Source organism: Zootoca vivipara, chromosome 14 (assembly GCF_963506605.1).
Source record: "Zootoca vivipara chromosome 14, rZooViv1.1, whole genome shotgun sequence".
Lineage (NCBI taxonomy): Eukaryota > Metazoa > Chordata > Lepidosauria > Squamata > Lacertidae > Zootoca > Zootoca vivipara.
Window position 1 is genome coordinate 2,622,690 of NC_083289.1, and position 25,439 is coordinate 2,648,128.

General features: G+C 46.4%; 1 protein-coding gene and 1 pseudogene across 12 annotated transcripts in view; both read right to left on the reverse strand.

The window, feature by feature from the left end:
* The window catches only part of THSD4 (thrombospondin type 1 domain containing 4), a 369,711-nt gene that overhangs the window by 248,505 nt on the left and 95,767 nt on the right, over positions 1 to 25,439 (reverse strand). For all 12 annotated transcript variants that reach the window (XM_060282606.1, XM_060282603.1, XM_060282605.1 and 9 more), the window contains one exon: positions 18,896 to 18,995. In XM_060282606.1, the coding sequence (XP_060138589.1) occupies positions 18,896 to 18,995 (100 nt within the window). The remainder of the gene's footprint in view (positions 1 to 18,895; positions 18,996 to 25,439) is intronic.
* Positions 413 to 8,203, reverse strand: LOC118092770 (peptidyl-prolyl cis-trans isomerase H-like; annotated as a pseudogene).

Genomic DNA, 25,439 nt, shown 5'->3' on the forward strand with positions numbered 1-25,439 from the left:
TTACGGTGACATTTCTCAGGACCTTCTCCATTAGCTCTAGGATATCGCAAAGAGGTTTTTGTTGCTGCCATTGGTGCCATTATCCTAAGTGTTGACAGAGGAAGCTTACTGTATACAAGGAAAGCAGGAACAAAGCAGGAGGACGGGCATTGTGAACATACTTTTTATTAATTTTACAAAATACAAAAAAGCAAAAAAAAGGTACATACTTAAACCCCTTTTCCACCTCCTTCCTACCCACCCACATGGGTCCTCCCCTGCCACAGAAGTATCCCATGTATGTGAACAGTCAGAGATGGTCCATTTTATGCTTGGGTTTCTGTCCTCCCCCCCCTCCCCTGACCCCAAAGCCCCCCCCTGCCACCAGGGAGCTCCAGCAAACCAGGGCAGTACGCAGGAGGACATCCATCCAACCATCTATTGTCATACCAAAAAAAAAAAAAAGAAAAATAGAAATAGGAAAAAAGGGGAAAAAAAAGAAAGGGCGAAAAAAGAAAAAAGAAAAAACAATACAAAACAAAAAAATTTTCTTGCATTCATAGTTGTAAAACCATATTTTGTGGGCTTCCCCTCCCCCCCCCTTCCCCGGTTTTCATCCCTTTTTTATCATCTGCAACAGTTTCTTACTTTATAAAAATACACCTTTGCATCTTATACAACTTATAAATCAATTGTTAACATTTTCATCTAATATTCAAATCACTGAGAAATCAAACTCCCATTTTCTCTTCCCGTGCCTAATTTTTTGTTTTTTCTCCCTCTATAAGCCTCCATATTTTCACATTTTCCAAAATCCATTCACTTTTAAAACTATAACTATTCTCAATTTAACCTTACATCCCCGATTGCCGGCTTCCCCTCCCAATCCAGCAAATTCCAAAATCAGCAGACCAGTTATAAACCTGTTAATCCATCCTTAATCACAACATCACTTTCCCTTCACCCCACCCCCTGTTTACAGTCTTTTGTCATCCAGGCCACCATACAGGACCCCTGAATTTCTTCTCTTCTCTGCATATTTTTTCCTTCTTCCCTGTGGGCGTTCTGGAGTTCCAATGATACCAATCGTGCCCCCCTCAAAAGCAGGGCACTCCATCCAACTTTTTGTAGAGTAGAGTCATCATTTTTTTCGTGGTGTGCTTCATTTTGTGTTGAATCATCACAATCCTCATCTTCTTCTTTTCCTTCCCCATCATTGTCATTCTCACATTCATCTTTTTCAGTGTCAAAAGCTTCATCTCCTAAAAAATCATATTCCGCCATCACCTCCTGGAATTTTTCCTGTAACTCTTGCCGTCGTGTCTCCTCTTGACATAACTCTATTCTTGTTTCCCACATTAAGGTCAAAACAGACCGCTGGAACTCAGGGGAACACTTTTTTGTTGACATATTTCAGTCCTGCCAAGGTCAAAACTTGTCACGTGGGGTGGAATATGATCACAGTTTATTTTTCGACTCCATTTTAACAAGCTGGCTGCATTCTTCAAGTCTTATTGACAATAAAGTTCGAACTCACATTTCACAAACACTTAAGCCAAAAAAGAAATTCCACAAAGTCCAGAGATACAAAGTGAAGTAAAATTTGACTTATAAATCCTGACAACTCACTGGGTTGTCTGGGCTGCCGGCTCCCGAGTGGAAAGGTTTTTTCTTAGGCTGTACCTCTTATTGCAGGGCAGTCATAAACCGCAGTCTCTCTCCCCTTTTCACCCTGCATCAAAGGGGAGATTCTCTTTGATGCCTTTGAGGGATCCTTTGAATTGTAAATCTTCTGTTTATGGCTTCGGGTTTCTATTTACTGTCTCTTTTGTTGCCGTGGGGGGGTGGCTTCCTCTTTTCTCCCCTCTCTCCCAGATCCAAATTGTTTTATAATAATCCAAATCATGAGGTTACTTACAGTCTTTTCCAATCGTTTTATTTTCGGAAGAATCCAGCGCTCTCCGCCTTCGGCTTGAAGCTTCTCCCTGCTAGAATAACGTTGCCGCTCAAAATGGCCCCCGCGACTTCTACCCTCCTCGCTCCGGAGCTCTTATTAGAGCTAGCCGAAGAGTTGGGGAGTCCGGATTGGGTCTGTGCCGAGCAAATTGCCCTCGGGACGCCCTTCCCGAGGTTCTAAGGGGCGCAGCGTCGCTCTCGCTGCCCTCCCCACTCCTAGCAGAGACGGGCCGTCTCGGAGACGAGACGAAGCCCCGCCGATCGACGCTGGCGCTGAACCCGGAAGCCAGGAGGACGGGCATTGTGGAAGGATTGCTTAACTGGAGCAGCAGAAGGGCTGTGTTCCCTAGGTTTGCACACCTGGTTTGCACACAAGAGGAACCAAGTTTAGTCGCTGGCACCTCCAGGCAAGGAAAGACTAATCTGAAACTATGAAGAACCACTGCCAGTCCGTGAAGACATTACATCACTAGATGGATACTCAGCATAACGTAGCACCTTGTGTACCTCTCTTTTTCTTGTGGGATAGGACTCTGGTTCAGTGGCAGAGCACATGGTTCAATCCCCAGCATTTCCAGGTACGGATGAGGAAAAACTGCAACCCTGGAGAACTAACACCACTCACATAACTGAGCTTCACAGACTTGTATTCCTAAATGTGGACCACCCATTTGAGACTAACAAATCAATCCCAGAAGTTTGTGGTTTATCAGTTTCTCAGAACTAGCCACTCCTCCAAGAGAAGAGGTAGAATAGCTTCACATTGTGTCCCTTGGCATCATCCATGTCCTGTTCTTGTCATCTCCCACATAACCTTTCCATTTTTATTTATATCTCTATTAAATTTGTATGCCACCCTTCATCCGTTCGCAGCATACACATTACTTGCCCAATGCTATGGCATAAAAAGAGTCCCTGGTAGATCAAACCAACAGTTCCAGTGAGACAGTGGTCATAACTAACTTTATCTGGATCACGGCCACAGAAGGTAGGACAACCGATAGGCCATAGCAGCTAAATGGAATCTCCATGTTTAAATGCAGTATACAACAGGGTATACACAAACAACAGGGGACAAAAAATACAAAAAAATCCTTCCAGTAGCACCTTAGAGACCAACTAAGTTTGTTATACCCCTGACAAACTTAATTAGTCTCTAAGGTGCTACTGGAAGGGGAAACAATTGTTTTTTGTTTCGACCACGTCAGACCAACACGGCTACCTACCTGTAACTAGTAACAGGGGACAGTTATCAGCTTCATGACATGGTTTTTTTTGGGGGGGGGGGTCTTTCCAGAAACATCTACTGCCCCCCTTTTGGAGTCAGAATGCTACACTCCAGAAAGTCAGTCTTGTATTATTACTCACAGCCAACTCTTATCTGCAGCACTACTAGGCTCAAGTATCTTGCTTTCCTATGTGGAAGAATCAAAGCCAGTAAGCCTGTTAATTTTAATTGGTTTCATTTGGTTGCTTCAGCTTTGCAGATGATATACCGAGCCACATACTCAAGAATCTCAGATGACAGAAATTGTCTAAGACACATTTTACTTGAGTGCCTTTGACATCCCATATGTGACATATTTTCCAGGATTATGGAATTAGGAGGAAGTCTGATGTGGCTTAGCATCTTTGCAATGGGAATACTGTATTTTCCTGCACATAAGACTACTTTTTAATGCAGGAAAATCTTCTCAAAAGTTGGGGGTTGTCTTATACACAGCCACAGAAGCGATTTCTGGTGCTGCGAACATTTTGGATATGTGCATGTCCGGCCCATGGACGATCGTAGGAAGAGGGGTAGTCTTGTATGGCGAATTTATCCCAAACTCTATATTTTAACTGGAAAAGTTGGGGGTCGTCTTATACACCCAGTCATCTGATACACTGGAAAATACGGTATATACAAATGCCTTCACTAGTCACGTTTCCCCTTTCACATTCTCAAATTGCTCTGCACCTCTGCTTTCCTATGGCAATATTTCTGATGGCAAAGATAAACTTTAACAAAATGCAAAAGCAAAACAAAAAAACAAAGAACAGCGCAATGGTCATGCAAAGTGAAGTGACCATCTGTTCAAGGTTGTTGTTTTTTAACTTAGCTAAAAATTAAAGATGCTGCTTTAATAAGTGCTCATTGCTAGTAGATTCTTGTGTAATCATCTTGATGGCTGGTGGCAGAAAACACCCCACTTGCTTGTATAGAGACTGGAACGAGTGTACATTGGTGGAGGGGGATGGATGGTTTAATAACTGGCTTTTCACCAATGAAGTACTGCAGATTGCTAATAAAGAGGAGCCCTTTCTATCATGTCTCAAATTAGTGCATTAAATAGTGCGTTCCGTTCACTTTAATGTTCTCCCCTCAGCTATTTTGGAAGGAAGATTTAATAGCATTCCACAACTGAATCAGTTGCAAAGTTTGTATTTCTTGCTACAAAGATTTATATGGTTCTGAAGGGGGTCAAGGCAGTCTCTTATCTGGCTCCGGTATCTTTTCCTAATAGGAAATGGAACTTCAGGTTTATAAGGAATGCTGCAATCCTGGCAAGGTTCAGAACATTGTTGTTGTTTAGTCTTTCAGTCGTGTCTGACTCTTGGAGACCCCATGGACCATGACAGAGTTGATTCAGAAACTGCCAGACTGAAAATACACACTTCTCAAAATGGTAGGATCTAGCTCTGGCTATTTAGAAGCTTCCCCAAGGGGACACTGCATATTTCACTAACAACACTGTATTTACAGGTGTTATTTACCATTTCCAAGACAAATGCAGGCACAGCAGATGGCCAGGAAACAGAGAAATTGATTAAGCACCAGGTTCAGGAATTGCCTCATATTTTAAAAGTTGCAAACTCCCATCTGTTTTCCCTGATGCATCTTTCACAAACCAAGAATTAATGCAGCTAAAAGGAGATGCATGGTTTTCAATAAATAATCATTTGCTCCTTTTGTAGTTGACTAGATTTTGATTTTGCTGCATTATTTATTACAGCATTGGAAACATTTTGTCCTCAAAATTCCTGGGAAATGCAGTTTGACAGTGCTAAGAATTTCCTACTGGACACATCTAAGAACACAAGGAGAGCCCTACAGGATCTGACAAAAGGCCTGCCTGGTCCAAGCATCCTTTTCTCTCACTGGCCACCCAACTGCCTCAGAAAGACCCATACGCAGGAGGGCAATAGTCCTCTCTACTGTTGTTCTCCAGCAAGTGGTATTCAGACCCACAGGCTGCATTTGATCCTGGCGGCAATATAGTCATCGTGACTAGCAGCCCTAGCGTTTCTCACTTTGTGTAATTTCTTTTTAAAACCACCCAAACTGGTGGCCAACACTATGACTTTTAAAAAACAACAACTAAATTCCTTTATTTACAATGGGAAGAGATTATTACTTTGGAATATGGAGTAGATGAGGCACCACAGGAAAAACATGGAACAGTCAGGAGGCAATGGCGATCCAAGATGGAAAGAGACTAACCTTGAAAGTTGCCTTCCTCTACATCTCACTGCACCGGGCAATCACCACTGGCGGCCTGGGCTTGTTATCTGGACCAGTGGACGCATTTTCCATTTTTCTCTTGACATGCAGCCCATCAACTATTTTACCAAAGACTACATGCTTCCCAGCCATCCAGCCACACTTGGAGCAGGTGGTGAAGAATTGGCAGCCATTAGTGCTGAGGCCACTATTTGCCATGGACAGCGGGCCAGGAGCTGAGTGTTTCAGCTTGAAGTTTTCATCTGTGAAGGGACCCCAGTAGATGCTCGCCACTCCGGTGCCATCTCCATTTACAAAATCGCCTCCATGAAGTCCTTTATGACCCTGTGAAAAGTGCTGCCTTTGCAGCCGATAGGAACACCATCTTTCCTGAATTCACCTGTGCAAAACTGCCTTGGCATTAGGAGTTCCCCCACCAATTTTGACAGAAAAAGAAAGAAAGAAAGAAAGAAAGAAAGAAAGAAAGAAAGAAAGAAAGAAAGAAAGAAAGAAAGAAAGAAAGAAAGAAATCAGCCATGTGGGTCCAGCACAGCTTCCCACACACATATCAGCCAAGAGGCATCGCTCTAGGCCTGCAACTCACTTGTGACCCACTGCCATCATCTGCCAACACTATGATTTGTGGCAGGGAACTCCATATGTTAGCAATGAGCTCTGTGAAGAAGTACATCCTTTTTCTGTCCTGAATCTCTCAGGCATGCAACTCAGGTGCCCTACCACCAAAGCTATGTTGCTTCTCCACTAACACATATTCCCTGATGGTATTCTATACACCAGGAGAGTGGATAGCATCCTGCTTCATAACCACACCTCAACATGGGGGAGCCCTCCCAACATCCATCGCTCCCAGCAGCTGCCTGGTTTCTGAACATTAAAGAATTGTGATGTCTCCTGTTGGAACTTAAAACTTTCTCAATCACCCAACTCCTTTTGGTTTTAGTTTTCCCGCTGCCCTATCAGAGTTTTCAACAGTAGTTCATGCAAAAGTGAGAACAACAAAACTGGTTTATGTCATCCTTCTGTAACTGGAAACAATTAAAATGGAAGCTTAAAAAACAGATAATCCCTTCCCTACAAAATGAAACAGGAATAACAAAACAAAATCTCTAACAGGTGGAGTTAAAGAGTGAAGGCAGGGGGAAAGGGGATCTATCACCATGAGAAAGAGAGCCATAAAGCAGCTGGTACAGTGGAAGTAATAATTTACAGCTGGAAGAAAAGCAGCACAGCTGGATTACTTCTTGAGATAAGCATGCGGATTGTCAAAACATCTGCCAGGCAACCAATTTAGATTAGTTTACTCAAGGTAAATTGCAACTAACGAGATCATTCTTGACTTTGGCTGAAACAGTAAGTAACTGGGATGGTGACATTTTTGCATAAGTCAGAAGATTAGTATTGATTGGTCCCAAAATGAACATTTGTGGAAGGCACGATCTGGAAGGCCAAGACAACATCGGTTTTTGCTTCAGAGATGACCCCATCCGAGCCAAGAATTTACAGGCCCACGGGAAGCATCCATCATGGATTACCTTACTGTGTCTTCTCTGCAGATGTAAAGACTTAAACATGCAACCAAACCAATGCACTGGGCCATCCGAAAACATGTCTGCTGCTTCCCGTTCTGAAGGATGAGTGTCTGTGGGTTCAACTGACATCATTTATTCAAAGCTGGGCAAAACTTTAAAATAAATATTTTGCCCTGGGCAGAAGTGTAGCAAGCTCGGGTGGTACCCGGGGCGGAATTTTTTTTGTCACACCCCCCCCCCACACACACACACCGCTTTTTGACAGCCCCATTGACTTGGCTTGGGAGTCGCCAAGGTAGGCTTGGGAGTCGTGGGCGGGCGCCAAATGCAACCCCCCACAGCAATAACACCTGGGGTGGTCTGCCTCCCCTTCCTACGCCTCTGCTCATACCTACATGTCAACAAATGTGTGATATGGCACCCTAGGAGATCCAACCACACTGTGGAGCAACTGTAGCATAAACCATGTTTCTGGAGGCCTCCACACTGCTATCACGACCACCTCTTAAGAACTAATCTGCTGGATCGGAGCAAAGGTCTGTCTCCTCTAGCATTCTCTTTCTGCCAACAACCCTTGGCTGTCAGTCACCCTGGCATATGGTTATTGGGAGCTATGTTGACTAATATGGATGTTCAATTTAGTTATCATGGCTGGCAGGCTAGATCACTCTTTAATGGACTTATCAAATCCTTAACACACACACACACACCTTATATAAGCTAGTGGCCACCACAGTACCTTGTGGCAGTAAATTCATCCCCCCTCCCAAACAAATGCCCCTCAGATAATCCCAAGACACATAAAACCACTACTTGTCTTACAACCATAGGATAGTTAAAACAACCTTTTGAGGGTTCAAGAGGAGGGAAGGCAGGCAGGTAAAGGGGATGATGTACATTTCACGGGGAAGTTGAGAAGCAGGATCAGCGAGATTCCTGCCTCCTCCGCTTCCTCATTGAGGCGCTGCTGCCGCTCTGAGAAGGAGAGAGGGGAAAGGGGGCTGGGAGCCTCCCGCTTCCCTTCTGCCCCAGGACGAGCTGAGTGGAAGCCGAGGGACCACCCCACCCCTTCCCCCGGCATGGGCACAACCGCGTCACGGTGAGGCTCTTGCTCTGGAGCCAGAGCCAGAAACCAGAGCCAGAGCCTCACCGTGATCCTGTACAAACTGCACAGTTGTGGGCGGAGGGGAGGGACGTGCTAAGTGTCACACCCCCCCAGGGTGGCACCCGGGGCGGACCACCCCCAACGCCCCCCCTTGCTACGCCCCTGGCCCTGGGCCTCAGGAAATAACATTACTCATCCCACATTCCTCCAATGCAACCTTTCCATCCCACAGTGTCCCACAGTATTCACAATTCATTTGGGGAGAACCCCTAAACCATAGAAATTAAGAAATGGTAGGATTTTGATTATTTGGGATGTGAATGGAGAAGTACAAGAATTCCCGAGCTAACCTATGCAAAACAACCTGGCCAAGCTAGAGTCATTCAGAAGCAATACAGGCTCCTTGAGGGCCATTGGCAATGAAAGAAAACAGTCCGTTTCACACACCCCTGCCGTGAGGTGGGAACAGAAACTGGGGATTTGGAAGGTTGCCAGGGCAACTGGGTGTGAGGTGACGGGGAAAGAGAGTATTTAGCATGGTGTGCTGGTAAGAAGAAAGGGAGAAGAAAGACTGAGATCCATCTTGGGCAGGCTGGCTGAAGGCTGGCTGGGAGAGGTGCTTATTTGCATATGATTTGCATATGTTGATTTATATGTATAGATACAAATTTAGAAACAATTACTATGATTTAAATAGAAATGCATCTCACCATAATGACAAAGGCTGTAACCAACTGAGTTCTGTGCCAGCTCAGTTTGCTATCCAGTGCTGTTGATGGGCAGAGGCGGAGCTACCTCCGGAGTGGGGTGGGGTGGGGCTAGCCACCCATGGCAGCATTGTGCCTATTGGCCCACCTCCCACGCAGCGAGCATCCGGGGGTGTCACCCATGCAGCGAGCGGGAGAGGTGGTGCGGCGATGTCACCTGCCCTCATGGCTGACACCCGGTGCACACCGCACCTGCCTTCCTCCGCCACTGTTGATGGGTGAATTTCCTGCCCTTCCTTCTAATGGTTCTTTATTTTTAAAATGGACATTGATTGTTTATCCCTTCAAACAGAGAACACCTTCAACTGCAGGACTGTCCTCAAATAGTCCTGCAAATGATAGGTCTGTCCTCAATAAAGGTCTGTCCTCAACATATGGCCACACGATACACAATGCTATTGTGGAAGGAGAGACCCTGTTATTTGAAAATCCCCAACCATCAATAAAAACACAGAGAGAAAACTAGGGGTTCTGACCAATGTTTACTCTACTCAGAGTGAACTCCTTGAAATTAATGGACATAACTAACTTAGGTCCATGAATTTCAGCAGGTGTACTTGGAGTGGACTTGGGCCCCATTCAGGTGGGAATGCCCTCCCACCAGAGGTCAAAGAGAATAACAATTACCAGACCTTTAGAAGGCATCTCAAGGCAGCCCTGTTTAGGGAAGCTTTTAATGTTTGATGGATTTCTGTATTTTAGTATTTTGTTGGAAGCCGCCCAGAGTGGCTGGGGGAACCCGGCCAGATGGGTGGGGTATAAATAAATAAATTATTATTATTATTATTATTATTATTATTATTATTATTATTATTATTATTAATTCACACCATTTTAAGCATTGTGATACTGCTTCAAGCAGGCTTGACATCCCTCAAAGAATTCTGTGAGTTACAGTTTATTAAGAGTTGTTAGGAGACCATTCCCATCTTGGAGCTACAGTTCCCAGACAGGCTTAACAGTCAATCCCACTTCACAAGGAACTCTGGGATATGCAGGTTGCTTTTCTCTCTGCAGGGAGGAAGATGCAATCAACTACAGCATTTCCCCCCAAGGGAAGGTAGTAATTTTGGTTTGGGCAGGGGGAGCAGCCAGAGGGCATGGCCTTAGCCTGCACCTCTCTGCACCCCACCACCCGACACAAACACATTGTTCCACCGTTTAAACTGTGTGTGTGAGAGAGAGAGACATACAGAGACAGATTCTGGTTTGAATGCAACTATAAAGAAATCAAATAACATGGGAAAAAGTTTGTGTTTGAGAATGCAGCACCTTTTCAGGTGTGATTCCATATTGTAACTGTACTTACCCATGACGTACAATGTACGGTTGTACTGCTGTTACTGTTTTTCCTTTTTAAATTGTTTGAAAAACACACTTTAAAACCAATAAAACATTATACCTCAAAAGTGGGTGGGTGTGTGCATGTGTTTTAACATCTAGTTCAGTCGTGTCTAGTTTCAACCTTTTGCCAGGGCTCCAAAGCAGAAGGGTGCTTTCTGGTAATGGCAAGGCTTCCGGCTCTCCCTTGAGCCTCTTATCTGCAGCAAGGTCTGGGAATCCCAGTATTAGGGCTAGGAATCCTATCTCGGGATGATGTAGCTCAATGGTAGAGCATCTGCTTTGCATGCAGAAGGTTCCTGGTTCAGTCCATAACACCCACAGGTAGGGAAGACTACAGCCTGAAACCCTGCAGAGCTGCTGCCAGTCAGTGTCAAAGATACTAAGCTAGACAGCCAATGATCTGACACATGATAAGGCAGCTTCCAATGTGTGCAACCAACTTAGATGGCTTTAAAAGAGGGCGGAAAAAATTCATGGAGGAGATGGCTATCAAGTCATGATGGCAATGCTCTGCCTCCATGCTCAGAGGCAGCAAACAATGATGAATAGCAGTTGCTGGAAAGCACAGGAAGGAAGAGCATTGTTGCTGTGGGATCCTGCTTGTAGGCTTCTCACAGGAATCTGGCTGGCCACTGCAGAACAGGATGCTGGACTAGGTGGGCCATTGGCCTGATCCAGGAGGTTCTTTTTGTGTTCTTAAAGCTCCTTGATGTCATGAAGAGGCAATCAGCCCAGCCCACTTTGTGCATACATTGCTCTGTTTGATTCCGGCACCATTGCTACTCTACTGCAGCATTTTTGTTGTGGGACTGATACCAGGCAGAGCAGTGAGCAAGCAGTGGTTAAGTGTGGTTGCCATGCAGTGAGCCCACCCAACACCTCCTAAGCTAACTTGCTGCTCTCCCATATGGCAGAAGACTCAGCCCATCCAGCTTCTGGGGAGTTACATCTTGTCCTTCACCTTGGGCAGGAAAAGGTCTTGCACTGGCCAGGCAATGGAACTCATGCAGCCAAATGTCCTGGGAAGCAAGCAAGGAGCAACTATGCCCCCAAAGCTTCAATATATCTTTAATTAAGGGGCACAAAGAAAACCATCTCAAAATATATTTTTCATTGTTATCAACTTGTACAAGGTGGCAGAGTCAGCCAGCCCCACAGAATTGCCGCCTAAGGCAAAGAGCAAGATAATGCCGTCCTACATTCCACCAACAGAATCCCACTTAACTGGTACCAGTGCCTTCTCGGTAGTGGCGCCTGCCCTGTGGAACGCCCTCCCATCAGATGTCAAGGCAATAAGCAACTATCTTACTTTTAAAAGACATCTGAAAGCAGCCCTGTTTAGGGAAGTTTTTAATGTTTAATGCTGTATTGTGTTTTTAATATTCGGTTGGGAGCCGCCCAGAGTGGCTGGGGAAACCCAGCCAGATGGCCGTGGTATAAATAAATTATTATTATTATTATTATTATTATTATTATTATTATTATTATTATTACCACCATAATCGTTCTTCCGTGCCGGCAAAGGGACAACATGGATAGCAGGCTAACTTAGGGAACCGTGAGGGGGCCTGCTACCACCCGAGCATCTGTTTCACCCTGTCTAACAGTAGGGCCGGCCCTGTTAAAACATCTGCGCTAACTGCCCGTCTACTACCAAGACAGGTTCAAGGTCCTTGAATCAATTCCAAAAGCCCTGAACAACTTTGGTCCAGGGGGCCTCAGGGATTGCCTGAACCCTTTTGTCACAGCTCAATCACTCATTCTGCTTCAGTCTCTTCAGCCATATATTATTCTCCTCTCTCATTAGCAAAGTGAGAGGTTCCACTATGCCAGTAGCATCCTTCATTGTAGATTCTAAATTGATAGGGTTCTTCATCCCTTAAATATGGCCCCTTTTAATAAATACAAAAGTTTGTATTGGAGCAATAGCAAATAAAACATGGTTTAAAACTGCATCTGCACCACAGTGAATGAGGGAAAAATAAAACTGCATGCCTTACATGGTCACACAGAGATACTTTAGAGGTAGGGAAGGTGGTAAAATTATTTTGAACTACATCGTTAGGGCTTGGCTGTAAATTATGGGTGAGGTGCCATTCCAAGAGTTCCAATTCAAACAAGAGGTGTAAAATCCAACCCTTCCTATAAAGGATTGTGTTGTTAAGGAGAGCGAAACAGAAATGGTAGAAGCTATACATTGAAGCCCGCAAGCTTTCTTTCCTGGCACCATAGAGAATGAGTCATGGCTGGTGAATTGTGGGAAGGAGGAGGTCCCCAAAGTAGCACACACAGTGTTATTGCTTCAAGGAGCAGCAGGAGACCCTGCCCACAGTATGGAACCAATTACCATCTCTGTGCAATTACAACATGGCCTAGACGAGCATTCCCTGGGGCTGTCTTGCTCAGCAAATAAGTTGGCATGCTCACTCACTGTTGCCATGTGCGTACACACAGGCCATTGAAATACACAGTTGTGAAAATGACTACTTCCCTTACCTGCATTCCTAAACCCACTTAAGTTGGGGAGTAAATCCCATTGAGCTCAGTGGGATTTACTTCCAAGGAGACATGTATAGGATTACACTGCAAGTTGGCTATGTCCTTTTCTATAACACTTGTGGCAGAATTTTGATAATCCCACCAAGAGGAACTGTTAAAGCTAATTTTTAATAATCTTGTAGCATTATCATTATTATTATCATCATCATCATCATTATCCCTATGACAACTTTGTGGCCTACTCAATCCTGATAGTTTGGGGCAGGGCTCACCAGAACTAGGGTTGCCAAAAATTGTTGAGCAAAGAAATGTGATTTTTTTGATTGACTTGCCTAAAATCTAGGACAAAGCACCGCCTTTCGGAAATTCCTCCCAGACATCAATTCCACCTCCGAAATCCCGGTAATGTCAGGGTAAATCAGGACATATGGCAGCCCTACCAGAACTCAGTTCTGGCCCCTCTCAGGTGGGCACCATTGCCATTCTAAGAGAACAAGGGTGAGTTCACTGGTGAGTTCCGCCACCTCTTTTTTAAAGAAAGATAGCAGTGGTTTGGGGAAAGGTTTGGGAAATAACAGCCAAGTTTCTGCAACATGCAGTGAGGATTTGTGAATGTTACACAACATTAACTTGAGTGTTAGATGCAGATTTTGCTGAGTGACTTTAGTGTACTGATCCTTAATGGAATCTTGTATATATGCCAATAACGGTTTGAGAACTGATTGCATGAACGGGTGTCAGGGAACCACCAGGGGTCAGCGAAGCGCCTGGTGGGTCAGAGCGAGGGCTCCTGGACGCTGCCAGAGCCCCAGCACCTAGCCCCTGGCAGCTTCCTCCGGAAGGTGGGACTGAGGTTCAGGAGGAGTTGCAAACCCTTAGGGATTTTGAGGAGAGGGGAGCTCCAGAGAAAGAGTTGCAGAGGGCGGAACCAAACACTCGAGAGGAGGAGGCTCCAAGAACCACAGCACTGGCCCCTCAACTGACCAGCTCTAGTGGATAGGATGCTCAACCAGCACCCTCACCCCAACAGAGGATGGGGGGAAAGAGGAGGGAACAATGGAGGAGGATCCGGGAGGCGCTTCCGGATTCTGATTTGGATTAGTACAGTCAGGGCTGTTAGAACCCTTGCCCACACCTAGTAGGCCTTGGGAGGTGGTGTCTGTAGACTTCATCACAGACCTGCTGCCATCATGTGGCAAGACAGCCGTTTTGGTCATAGTGGACCTCCTGACCAAGATGTGTCACTTTGTAGCGTGCGCATGTGCGGTGTCAGCGGAGAAGACTGCCAAACTGTTTGTGGACCACGTTTTTAGGCTGCATGGGTTGCCCTCGAGAGTGATCTCAGATCACAGAAGGCAATTTACCTTTTGGCGCAAGCTCATTAGCCTCTTAAACGTGGAAGTGAGCCTCTCCACCGCTAGACACCCCCAAACCAATGGCCGAGCGGAAAGGGCTAACGCGATCCTCCAGCAGTATTTAAGGTGTGTGGCGTTTCACCTCTAGGGGACCAGCAAGAGTTAAGTTGTATGGGAGGTGAATAGCCAATAGGAGCTCTCCAGGCAGAAGCAGGGGTATATAGGGAGAAGCAGGCAGTCAGAAGGGGGTAGTTGATGAGTGAGGTGGAGAGGATTTGAGATAGAGAGAGGGTTAGAGAAGCTAGTGAGGTGAGCTGTGGTGTTGAATCTGAGAGAGTAATAAGAAGGGAACTTCAGTCGGGGAGGAAAAGGGGGGAACTAGTACTAAAGGTTAAGTTTAAGCAAAAGTACCTGAGAAACCGTGAAGAATTTATATGCTTGTAAGATCATCACTAAATAAACTTAATTGTTTGGTTTACCTTTCACCTGACTGGAATCCAATATATGTGTACCAGTACGCAGACGTACTGGTTGGTGGCAGCAAGGAAGAATATAGGCGAGGGAGGTACTGGGTCAATAGACCATGAAACGTCTGGGGGCCTTTACCGGGTCACCTCGCCACAAGGTGCTATGTCAATCAGAGACAAACTGATTGGGTGAATCGATTGCCCTTAGCAGAATTCGCTTACAACAATGCAGTCCATGTCTCCACAGATCTCACGCCCTTTAAAGCCAATTATGGGCATGACCAGCGTGTGTTCCCTAGGGGAGGGTTGGAAGCAGAAGAAGGGCCGGCAGCAGAGGAGTGGCGGAGGAAATGGAGCTGGTACACCAGCAACTTAAGGAGAACCTGGAAAAAGCCAAGGAGGCCTACAAAAGGGGGGTGGATCATCATCGGAGACTGGGGGAGATCATCCGGGAGGGGGATAGGGTGTGGCTGTCCTCGAAGGGGATCCCCACAGAAGGGAAATGCAAGAAACTGGCTCCCAGAAGGTTGGGACCCTTCAAGGTCTTGCAGCAGGTCCATCCGGTAGCGTTCCGCTTGGAGTTGCCAGTCCATGAGGATACACCCGGTTTTTCACAGGTCACTGCTCTCCCCCTACAGGGAGGGGCATAGGTTCCAGGAGGGGGAAGGAGGTGGAGGGTGGAGGAGGTGTTCGCGCCCACGAGCAGTGAGGAAGAATTTGGGGGGTTTCTGCCGAGCAGAGAAGGGGAAGAGGAGCAGGAGGCAGGGGACGAGAGCCTGCAGACTACAATGTGGGGGTGGGAAGTGGTTTTTGCAGACACGGATCAGCAGGAAAGCTCTTTCAGTGATTTTCTCAGCAGTTCGCCGGAAGAGACTGACTGGCAACAAGTGTTCACCCCCACAGACTCGGACGACACGCATTTCGAGGGTTTCCCGCCCTCGCCTCTCACGCAACCCAGCTCGGGAGGGGAGGGGGCATGGGGGTGGATGTCAGGGGGACTCCCTACAGGGAGCCTCCCTCCCACCATCCTAACCAGCACTTCGCCCAGCGAAAGCGGCAGCAGCGGGTCAGGGTGAGGAAATGAGGATGGGAGTGGAGTGGAGGAGGCAAGGCTCAGTGATGTATCAGAGCCCCTGCACCACTCCAACCAACAAGTAGGAGAGGGAGCACAGCTGCTTCCGGTGCCCGAATTGAGGCGCATGCCCAAACGCAAGGTTAGAGGGTGGCGTTTCGGGGTGCCCAAGCATCTTAACCTGTACATTAATTAATTGTTTTTTCTTTTATGTCTTATTGTAATTTTACTGTGTCAGCCGCCCTGAGCCTGGCTTTGACTGGGGAGGGTGGGGTATAAATAAAATTATTTTATTTTTATTTTTATTAATCTTTCTATCTATCTCTATCATCTCATGGGTAGGAGTAAAGATTTGACAAAAATCCACAGCTGATCCGTTCTCTCTCTCTCTCTCTCTCTCTCTCTCTCTCTCTCTCTCTCTCTCTCTCTCTCTCTCTCTCTCTCTGTTCCCTGAAAGCATAGGGGGGGAAGGGGGGCCTCTCCTGATCTGGTCTGCTGCTAAGAGGAAAAGTAACTTCCTGCCAATAATAGAGAGCTAGTTGATTTGTATTTCTTGTCAGCAGGTATCTAATATTAACCTGCAAGTGATTTTACACATCCTTGGAGGAAACTCTATAACAATATATTACTGCAGGGGCTTCAGAAATGTACACTCAAACCCTGCCAATGCTTTGCAAAGAGAAAATAATCAACATCTACATCGCACCTTTAATTAAAGCTGTTCCTAAGCAAATAGGTCAGCCATGAGGCTTTAAAAGCAATCCAAGTCTCAAACACACTGACCTCCAACATTTGTTCCTCAATTGTATTGTATAGCATAGTTTGATTGCACACTTTTTGTACAGCACCTTAGAGAATTGATTTTATAAGGCATTTTATAAATATAATAAATAAATAACATGATTGTAAAAATGCAGGGACAATATACCTAGCACCAGTTTCACAACTGAGAGTAGTCAATCACCCAAATCATTGCATGCTAGGTTACCAGTATTTGTGTCAAAAGAATCATGGAGTTGGGGGGGGGGGGGTCTTATAGGTCATCTTGTCAAAGGTCCCATTTGCACCATACATTTAAAGCACAATGATAGCACTTTTAAAAAGTTGTGGCTTACCCCAAAGAATCCTGGGAGCTGTAGTTTGTTAAGAGTGCTGGAAGCTGTTTGGAGACCCCTGTTCCCAGGGCCAGCCCATCCATGAGCAGAAGGAGGCAGCCGCCTCAGGCAGAGTGATCCCCCACCACTGCTGGAGAAGTAGCCGTGGCAGCTTCCAGGTTCCAGTGAGATCCTGCAAGTGCCCACAAGATCGCACAGAGGCCTCACAAAATCTCACCAGAAGCTGCAGCCGCGTGACCCTGGTAAGCAAGGCTTGGTCAGGGGTGGCAAGGGGGCAGGCAGCACACACCCAGGGTGGCTCGTTCCCATTTCACCTCACATGACGAAACAGGATGCCCCCCCCCGCCCGCTTGTTCCCCTAGCAGAGCTACACTTCTTAGAATGGCTCAACCCCCCTTCCCAGAGAAATCTGGAAACTGTAACTCTGTGATGGGAATGGAGAACTCCTAACAACTCTCAGAACCCTTAACAAACTACTGTTCCCTGGATTCTTTGGGAGTCCTAAAGTGGTATTAAATGTATGGCTGGGCTTTGCCTCAACTCCCTGCTTCATGCAGGAAGCCCAGAGCTGGCGTATCTATATCAGATGGTTGCCCAGCTTCTCCAACATAGAGAGCCCACCATGAGCCCTCCAGGTTCCCACTGCCAAAGTGATTGTACTGTCGAGACATTTCTCCTGACATTCAGCTGAAATCTCTCCTCCAGTTACTTAAGCCCATCAGATCCACACTATTGTCATAGGGCAACAGAAAATACGTCTCTTGGCTCTTTCATGAAATAGCCCCTCAATATATTTGATTATATTGAAAAGCCAAAAAGGTCATATTTAAAGGAGTGACCTCTAAATATCACACCCATGTTCATCCACTGCACCAAAAAAAGACCCCAAATGAAGGGTCCTGTGACATCTTGAAGATTGACACATTTGATGTGGCAGGTTTCATGGGCCTATGAATCAATAAGGACCATGTCAGAATATTTAGGAAGTACAAGAGCTGGTGTACAACTAAGTTCTGATCCATTCATTAGTCCGGGTCAGTTTGCATCCAATTCCTTAGGTATCCCTATTCAGCAGTGTCAGAGGTGTGCGGCTACTCGCGAGTAAAGACACTCCACTCCGTCTTCCTTTTTAAGGTTTTATTGTGCATAGTATTTACAGTGCGAAGAACTCAGCAAACATGACTGCCTAGTCCGTGTCAGAACCCCGCAATGGCTTCTTCCGGGTTTTCCTCCAACATAAAAGCCTCGGTACCCCAAAGTGCCGCCCTCTAGCCCTACGGGTGGCTGCTCGCCTCAATTCTAGTGTTGGAGGGACCGGCCTTCCCTCCAGCTTTCTGCGCTCTCTGGCTTTCCCAGCTCCTCCTCCCCTGCTCCTCTCTCATGGCGATGTCGTGGCTCTTTCATCTGCAACAGCCCTGACGCCTCCCTGCTCACTTCCTCATTCCTTTCTCCTGACTCGCTGTCACTCTCGGTGAAGAGCTTGTCAGGAGAACCGGTGGGGGCTCCCTGTACGTGTGTCCCCCGACAAGCAGCTTCAGCCCTTGAAGCTGTCATGTTGCAGGATGGTGACAGGGATGGGGAACCTCAGGTCCAGGGACCAAATTCAAGCCTCCAGGCTCCTCTATCCAACCCTCATGATTCCCTCCAAGCCACACCTGCTTTTCTCAGGACACACCAATTGCCAGCCTGCTTTGTGCTCTCCTCCTGGTGTGCTTCTGGATGGGATGTGTCCTTAAAGTGTTTACATACCTCTCCCTTTCCTTGATGGAGAAATTTATATGGTGGAAGGGATGTGAAGCAAGGCGCCAGAGACTTTTGAGGTGGTGGTGGTATGGTAGCCTGCTGGTATTCAAGACAAGAATGGCATCCCTTGTTCCACCTGCTTTTGCCTCTGTTTCCACCACCACCCCTGCAGTCCCTTGGGTTCCTCCCCCTCACTTTAAACTCTGCTGCAAAATATGTTGGGGGAGTGAAATGTTCCCTACTGGTTTCCACTGTTTTGTTTGAACTACCGTATTTGTTGTGCTTTTATCTCGTGTTTTTATCTTGAGAACCTCCGAGAGGTTTTGATGAAGGGCAGTATATAATGTAAATTTAAAAACAATAATAATAATAACACCAAAAAACCCACATCAGTTAAATATTGTGTGGTGGGACAGTGAAAGCCACACTATGTTGCCTAAAGGAAGAAGCTTCCCTTACCTTCCGCAAAAGGTTCCCACTCATAGAATCTCCCCATAAAAGGCTTGCTGTTGTAGAAGGAGCACTGCAACTCCCTGATGTTTCTGTTTTCAGGACACACCTGTCAAATAAGGTAGAATTAGATCAGAAACATGTGCAATTGGCATGGCTGCTGACATTCTCTCATGCATTAATGATAGATCACATCTGAACATCTGAATGATAGATCACATCTGTCAGTGTGATCTCCAACAGAGGTGTAATCAATTATTTGTGATATTAATTTTGGTGCATCAGAGCCAGGCCGTCCTATACATATGGAAATTACAAACAGGCAATGCTAGTATTATGGGAAGGTTTGCTTATTTATTGGCTTTCAAAAACTTTCTCAGTGTTATTGTTAAGTGTTTTTATTTATATGGAAAAATCAATAAAACATTTTTTTAAAAAAAATATGTTGGATTTCAAACATACATATTCAGGGGGAAAACATAATATCTCTTATATGTTTGCATGCATGTCAGTAAAGACAAAGGCAAGTAAAAGAAAATGCATAATAAGATATCCTCTGTGAGGTAGAAACAACCATATGCCACAATATATTTAAGTTATGTACAGATTATGAGACACTTAATTACAAGTCTTGGTGGCTACTGTGAATTTCTGTGTCTGCCCCCACCCCACCTCACCCCCCAGTTTCTTACTGTCTTGGAAAGCTGCAATCAGAGGCAAAGGGGTGGTTGGAAGTGGGGCATAGCATAGTTTTCCCTTTTCTCACGAGGAAGACTATTCAGCATAAGGGAATTTCCCTTTAAAAAAAGGGGGAGAACTTGGCAGCTAGGAAGTGGGGTGCTGCTTAACCCTTTCTACTGCTATTTGTCTGTTAAGCATGCCCACCAGCAGCAGCAGCAATTTTCCCACTCATAAGTGAAAAGTATTTGACCCTTAGCACATCTCTCAGTCTACCGCTTCTCTTCAAAGTAATTTACTAAAATGCATTTTGAAAACTGCCTCTGGAGACTTGTCCATTGTTTGGAGCTTTTTGGCCAAGTGCCCTGAAAATGCTACCACTCTCCCAGACACTTGTGACTTCAGACTGGTTGTGTCAGGGGATTGTTGCGGCTACTCTCGAGTAAAGATGCTCCAGTCCACACTGTCTTTAAGAGTTTTATTGTGCATACTATTTACAGTGCAGAGATAACAGAAAACATGACAGCCTAGTCCGATTCAGAACCCAGCAATGGCTGCCGCCTGCTTTTCAGCCAGCATAAAAGCCTGGGCACCCCAAACCGCCGCCCCTTCACCCTACGTGTGAGCGCGCGCCTCAATTCAGGCGCTGGAAGGAGAGGTTTCCCCTCTTGCTGGCTGGGGTGGCGCCTGGGCTCCGACGTCTCGCTGAGTCCCTCATCTGCTGACCCCCGACACGTCTCTGAGCCCTTCCTGCACGCTCTGTTCTGGCTGCTTTCTCCTCCTTCATACCTGTCCCCCTGCCGCCGACAGCAAGGACAGGTCCCGGGGTTCGGAGAAGTGCTGCGCAAGCGCTTCTCCGAACCCCGGGATGTCTCCTTCCTGTCGGCGGCTGGGGGAGAGGAAGGAAGGAGGAGAAAGGTCCGGCCCCGGACCTTAGTTTGGGGACCCTGCTGAATAGGCTTTCTCATGAGGAAAGGGAAAATTTGACAGCTATGCCAAGTGTTTTGAGTAATAAATTTTGAGGCAGGGGGACTCTGATCCTCAAGAGCACCTTGATAAGATGGTGTTGTGTGTGTATATATACACACACACACACACACACACACACACACACACACACACACCTTTTCTATTTCTGTAACATTTTTTATAGCTTGAAATACAAAGCCTGAGGTATAGAAAAGGATGAGGCACTAAATTGGAAGAATGGAAGAAAACCAATTGGCAGGGGTAAGATGGAGAGGTTCCTCCGCTCCCTTCTCAGATGCTCTGGGCACAGGGATTAATCTGGAGTTTGTATCACTGCCAGGAAGTCTGGGAAATAGAATTCTTAATGTGCCCTGAATCATTTCATTCACTCCATTTTCCAGACTCTCTGGCAGCTACGAATTCACACAAATGTATAGGACGTCCTTCATTCCACTTCTCCCTCCTACCAACCCTCCCCCAACTTAAGAATTGTGCATTTTAGGGAAAACAGGGGCCTGGATCAGGGGACACTGGAACCAGGTTAACCCCACTTCCAAGGCAGGAGGCTTGGGCTTCCTTCTTTTTCAAACCCCCTATGCCACATGATGTCGCAATAGTGAAATGATAGAGAGAGAAGCAACCATGACTAGCAACCCAAAAAGGATGCTTGGGAAAGGCTTAAATGAAGCTCGATGGCAATCACCACCATGTGGTAAGTCCTACATCAGGGGTGGGGAACCTGCAGCTTTATGGATGTGGTTGGACTCTGGCTCTCATCAGCCCCTGCCTACATGGGCAATGGTCATTGATGGTCAGTTGAAACCCAACAACACGAGGGGGTCACGTCTTATTCATCCCTGCCCTAGTTACTAACTTCACTGTAATGTGTTCTATGTAGGGCTGCCTATCAACAACGTCAGGAAACTAAAACTGGCTCAGAATGTGGCAGTCAGATTAACAGGGAAATATGTAGATACAATCTTATGGAAACAATCCTTGCAGCTTCCATTTTGTTTCCAGGCCCATCCAAAGGGTTGGTGATTACTTTCAGGGGCCTTCATGGTTTGACACCAGGACATTTGAAGCGCCACTCTCTCCTGTATGGACCTGCCCATCTGCTAAGGTATTCATGAGAGCTTCTATGCTGTGTCCTCAAATCCCTGAACTACTTTCGTTGAGATCAAGGGGATGGCTTTCTCAGTGGGCACACCTGGGAAGGAAGGCTCATCTTGCCTTCTCCTTAGTGGACTTCTGTCAGTTGGCAACTTACCAACTTTGAAGACAGCTCTGTGCTGTGTGCATTACAGTACAAATGTAACCAGGGCACATATAATTGAGGAAGGGTCCACTTTCAAAAGATAGAGTCACTGCACTGAATTGTTTGAATGGCTGTGATGCATCTTTTTATATTCTGCTACTTTCCGCGATATCAGGGGGTTGTTGCAGCTACTCTCGAGTCCGCGCTGTCTTTAAGAGTTTTATTGTGCATACTATTTACAGTGCAGAGATAGCAGAAAACATGACCGCCTAGTCCAATTCAGAACCCGGCAATGGCTTCCATCTGCTTTTCGGCCAGCATAAAAGCCTGGGCACCCCAAAACGCCACCCCTTCGCCCTACGTGTGGGTGCATGCCTCAATTCGGGCGCCGGAAGGAGAGGTCTCCTCTCTTGCTGGCTGGGGCGGCACCTGGGCTCTGACGTCTCACTGAGTCCCTCATCCGCTGACCCTCGACCAGAGCGGTGCCAAGGCTCTGATGCATCTCTCAGCCCCTCCTGCACACTCATTTCCCTATAGCCTTGCCAGGGATCAGGCGCCTCACTGAGCCCTCTCTCCATTCCGCTCCATTCCTCATTCCCTCCTCCTGACTTGCTGCTTGTGCTGTCGCTGGGCAAAGTACTGGTCAGGCTGACGGGGGGAGGCTCCCTGTAGGGAGTCCCCCTGACACGCAATTATTTACTTTATTTGTTTTTAACTTATTAGCCGCCTTGAACTTTTCAAAGGTAAAGCAGGATAAATATGTCTCAAACAAGTAGACAAACTACAAGAAGATAGAAGGCCTTGTTAAAAAGTGCTTTAAAAAGCGTACCCTCCCAACATTTATCCAATGAATAGGGACGTCCTAAGGAAAAGTGGGGTATTCGGAATCAAATCAGAAACTGGGACAGCTTCTGTAAATTGGGGGATGTCCCTGGAAAATAGGGACACTTGGAGGGTCTGTCAATTGAATACAATTGTTTAATAACAAGGGAGCAACACTTCAAAGCACCCTGGGGCACCCCCATTTAATAACAAGGGAGCAACACTTCAAAGCAGCCTGGGGCACCCCCATTTGACTACCAGTACATTCACAAAACCTCTGACCATTAGCCATGCTGGCTGGGGCTGATGGGGGTTAGAGCACAAAACACTTAGTGATTGCAGAAGTCTATTATTAATATTGTTTCTTTCTTTGTTTGTTTGTTTGTTTGTCTGTCTGTTTGTTTGTTTGTATCCCGCCCTCCCCTACTGAGGCCGGGCTCAGAGCAGCTAACATCATAAAAACAACATAATAAGCATAAAAACAGACATCAATTAATTAAAATACATCTTAAAATTAATTCAAACAAGTTAAAATCTGGGCAGGTGGCAATTATCAGGGTGGTCTACATGCAAGATGATCTACATGCAAATTTGATGAAAAGATAATCACATATACGCCTGAGCCGAAGATCAGGTTCAGCGTGTGGCCTGCTTGATGTGCGGGGCCCGAAACAAACTGGGAGAGCCCTAGTGTCGCCATGGAAGACACCAGCTCCAGAGCCTGCAAGGAGGGGGCGGCTTCAGCATGGATGTTGAAGTCCCCCAATACCAATAGATTGGGGAACTCCAAGGCCCAGCCGGTCACCACCTCCAGTAGGTCTGACATGCTGGTGCATTAGGTGGCCAGACATCCAAGCTCTTCTTGGAACCCCACACCAGGTTGACACATTCATTGCCAGGGATCGACGGCGATGGCAAAGCCCTGAAAGAACAATCTTCCCATATTAACAATGCCACCCCTCCCCCGGCCCTTGGTCTGTGACTGGTGGAGGACGAAGAAACCCGGGGGCACCATCTCTTGTCTCCATCACACAAGCCAGGTCAACCCCCTGCAAGGTAAAGAAATCTCGCAGGGTGGCTGCCTATAGACCTGGCATTGCACAACACCAGTGAGGGAGGTGGTTTTTGCCTATAGGATCTGCCCCCACCGCCATACCTCCCTTGCCCTTCTACGGTACCAGTAGTAATTCCATGTTCCATGCTTGCCTCCTTCGATAACATTGGTGTTATTATTAGAGCCTTATAAGCTGTGGTGGTGAGTATGGGGCCTGCCCCCATGCCCAAGGTGGGAAATGGGCTTCAAGGGGGAGTGGTCCTCCCCAATACTCACAGGCAGATCAGCAGCAGCAATGTCCTGAGGCCTTTTTTTACACACACACATTTGTTGTTGTTGTTGTTTAGTCGTTTAGTCGTGTCCGACTCTTCGTGACCCCATGGACCAGAGCACGCCAAGCACTCCTGTCTTCCACTGCCTCCCGCAGTTTGGTCAAACTCATGTTTGTAGCTTTGAGAACACTGTCAAACCATCTCGTCCTCTGTCGTCCCCTTCTCCTAGTGCCCTCAATCTTTCCCAACATCAGGGTCTTTTCCAGGGAGTCTTCTCTTCTCATGAGGTGGCCAAAGTATTGGAGCCTCAGCTTCACGATCTGTCCTTCCAGTGAGCACTCAGGGCTGATTTCCTTAAGAATGGATAGGTTTGATCTTCTTGCAGTCCATGGGACACACACACATACACACACGCAAACGAGAACTCCATACTGTATATCAGTGGTTCCCAACAGGTGGTCCGGGGACCCCCAGGGGTCCGCGAGCTATGCCAGAGGGGTCCGCAAGATGCTATTAGAATAAAAAATATATTAAATATATTTCGTATGATAACAGATTTTTTGTTTTGGCCGCTTTCTGCATGAGCAGAGTCTAGCGCAAAACTAGAATTAGATAGAGGCAGTAGTTCTGCTGTATGCCGTTAGGTGGCGCTTTACAAACACTACTGTTTTGCAAAGAGGCAGCGCGTGCATTCTACTAACGCTCACTTCCCCAAGATGCTTTGCGCGCGTCGGCTTCATTTGTGCGCTACTGTGCAGGTACCCTGTCTTCTCCATTCCCCTCCCTCCTCCCTGGCGCGCGCTGCCTCTTTGCAAAACAGTAGTGTTTGTAAACAAAGCGTTGTTTTTCGCGGAAGCTACAGTTCGCGTAGTTAAAAATGGACTGTTGGTTTAAAAGTGGTTCGTTAAAACGACAAAGGCCTACAGATGAAGAGGAAGAACTGTAAAAAACGTATAAATATAAAATGACTCTTAATTTGGCTCTCACTTTTTAATTTTAGGATTAGGAATTAATGGGGGTCCTTGTCACAATAGCGGCTCGATGAGGGGTCCTCGAGAAAATTTTGTTGGGAACCCCTGCTGTATATATATAGAATTCTATTTTGCTGCATCTGTATCTCTTTCTCAGAAGCACTGAATATTTCCAGAAAAGAGGCAGCCTCAGATGGCCCATTTAACATCACAATTCAGATTCAGGACTATGAAATAAATCAGAGGAGAAGGGTCATGCAAATTCACACCCAGGCTGACCCCCTTGTTAAGTATTCTCCCCAACTAAAATTGCTTTGCATATGTCAAGCACAGGCAGCTGAACTTGGCCAGTCTTCCCAGATCCTTGAAGGCCAAGAGCAGACAGCAAATCAGAGGGAATAAATTTGGAAAACAGGAAAAAATGTTCCTGTCGTCGTTTTTCCAAGTTTCTGTTGGAGCTCAGTTCACAGTGAGATGCAGAAGCAATGACGTCTTTGGTCTTGACTTTCCCATGGATCTTCTCTGAATG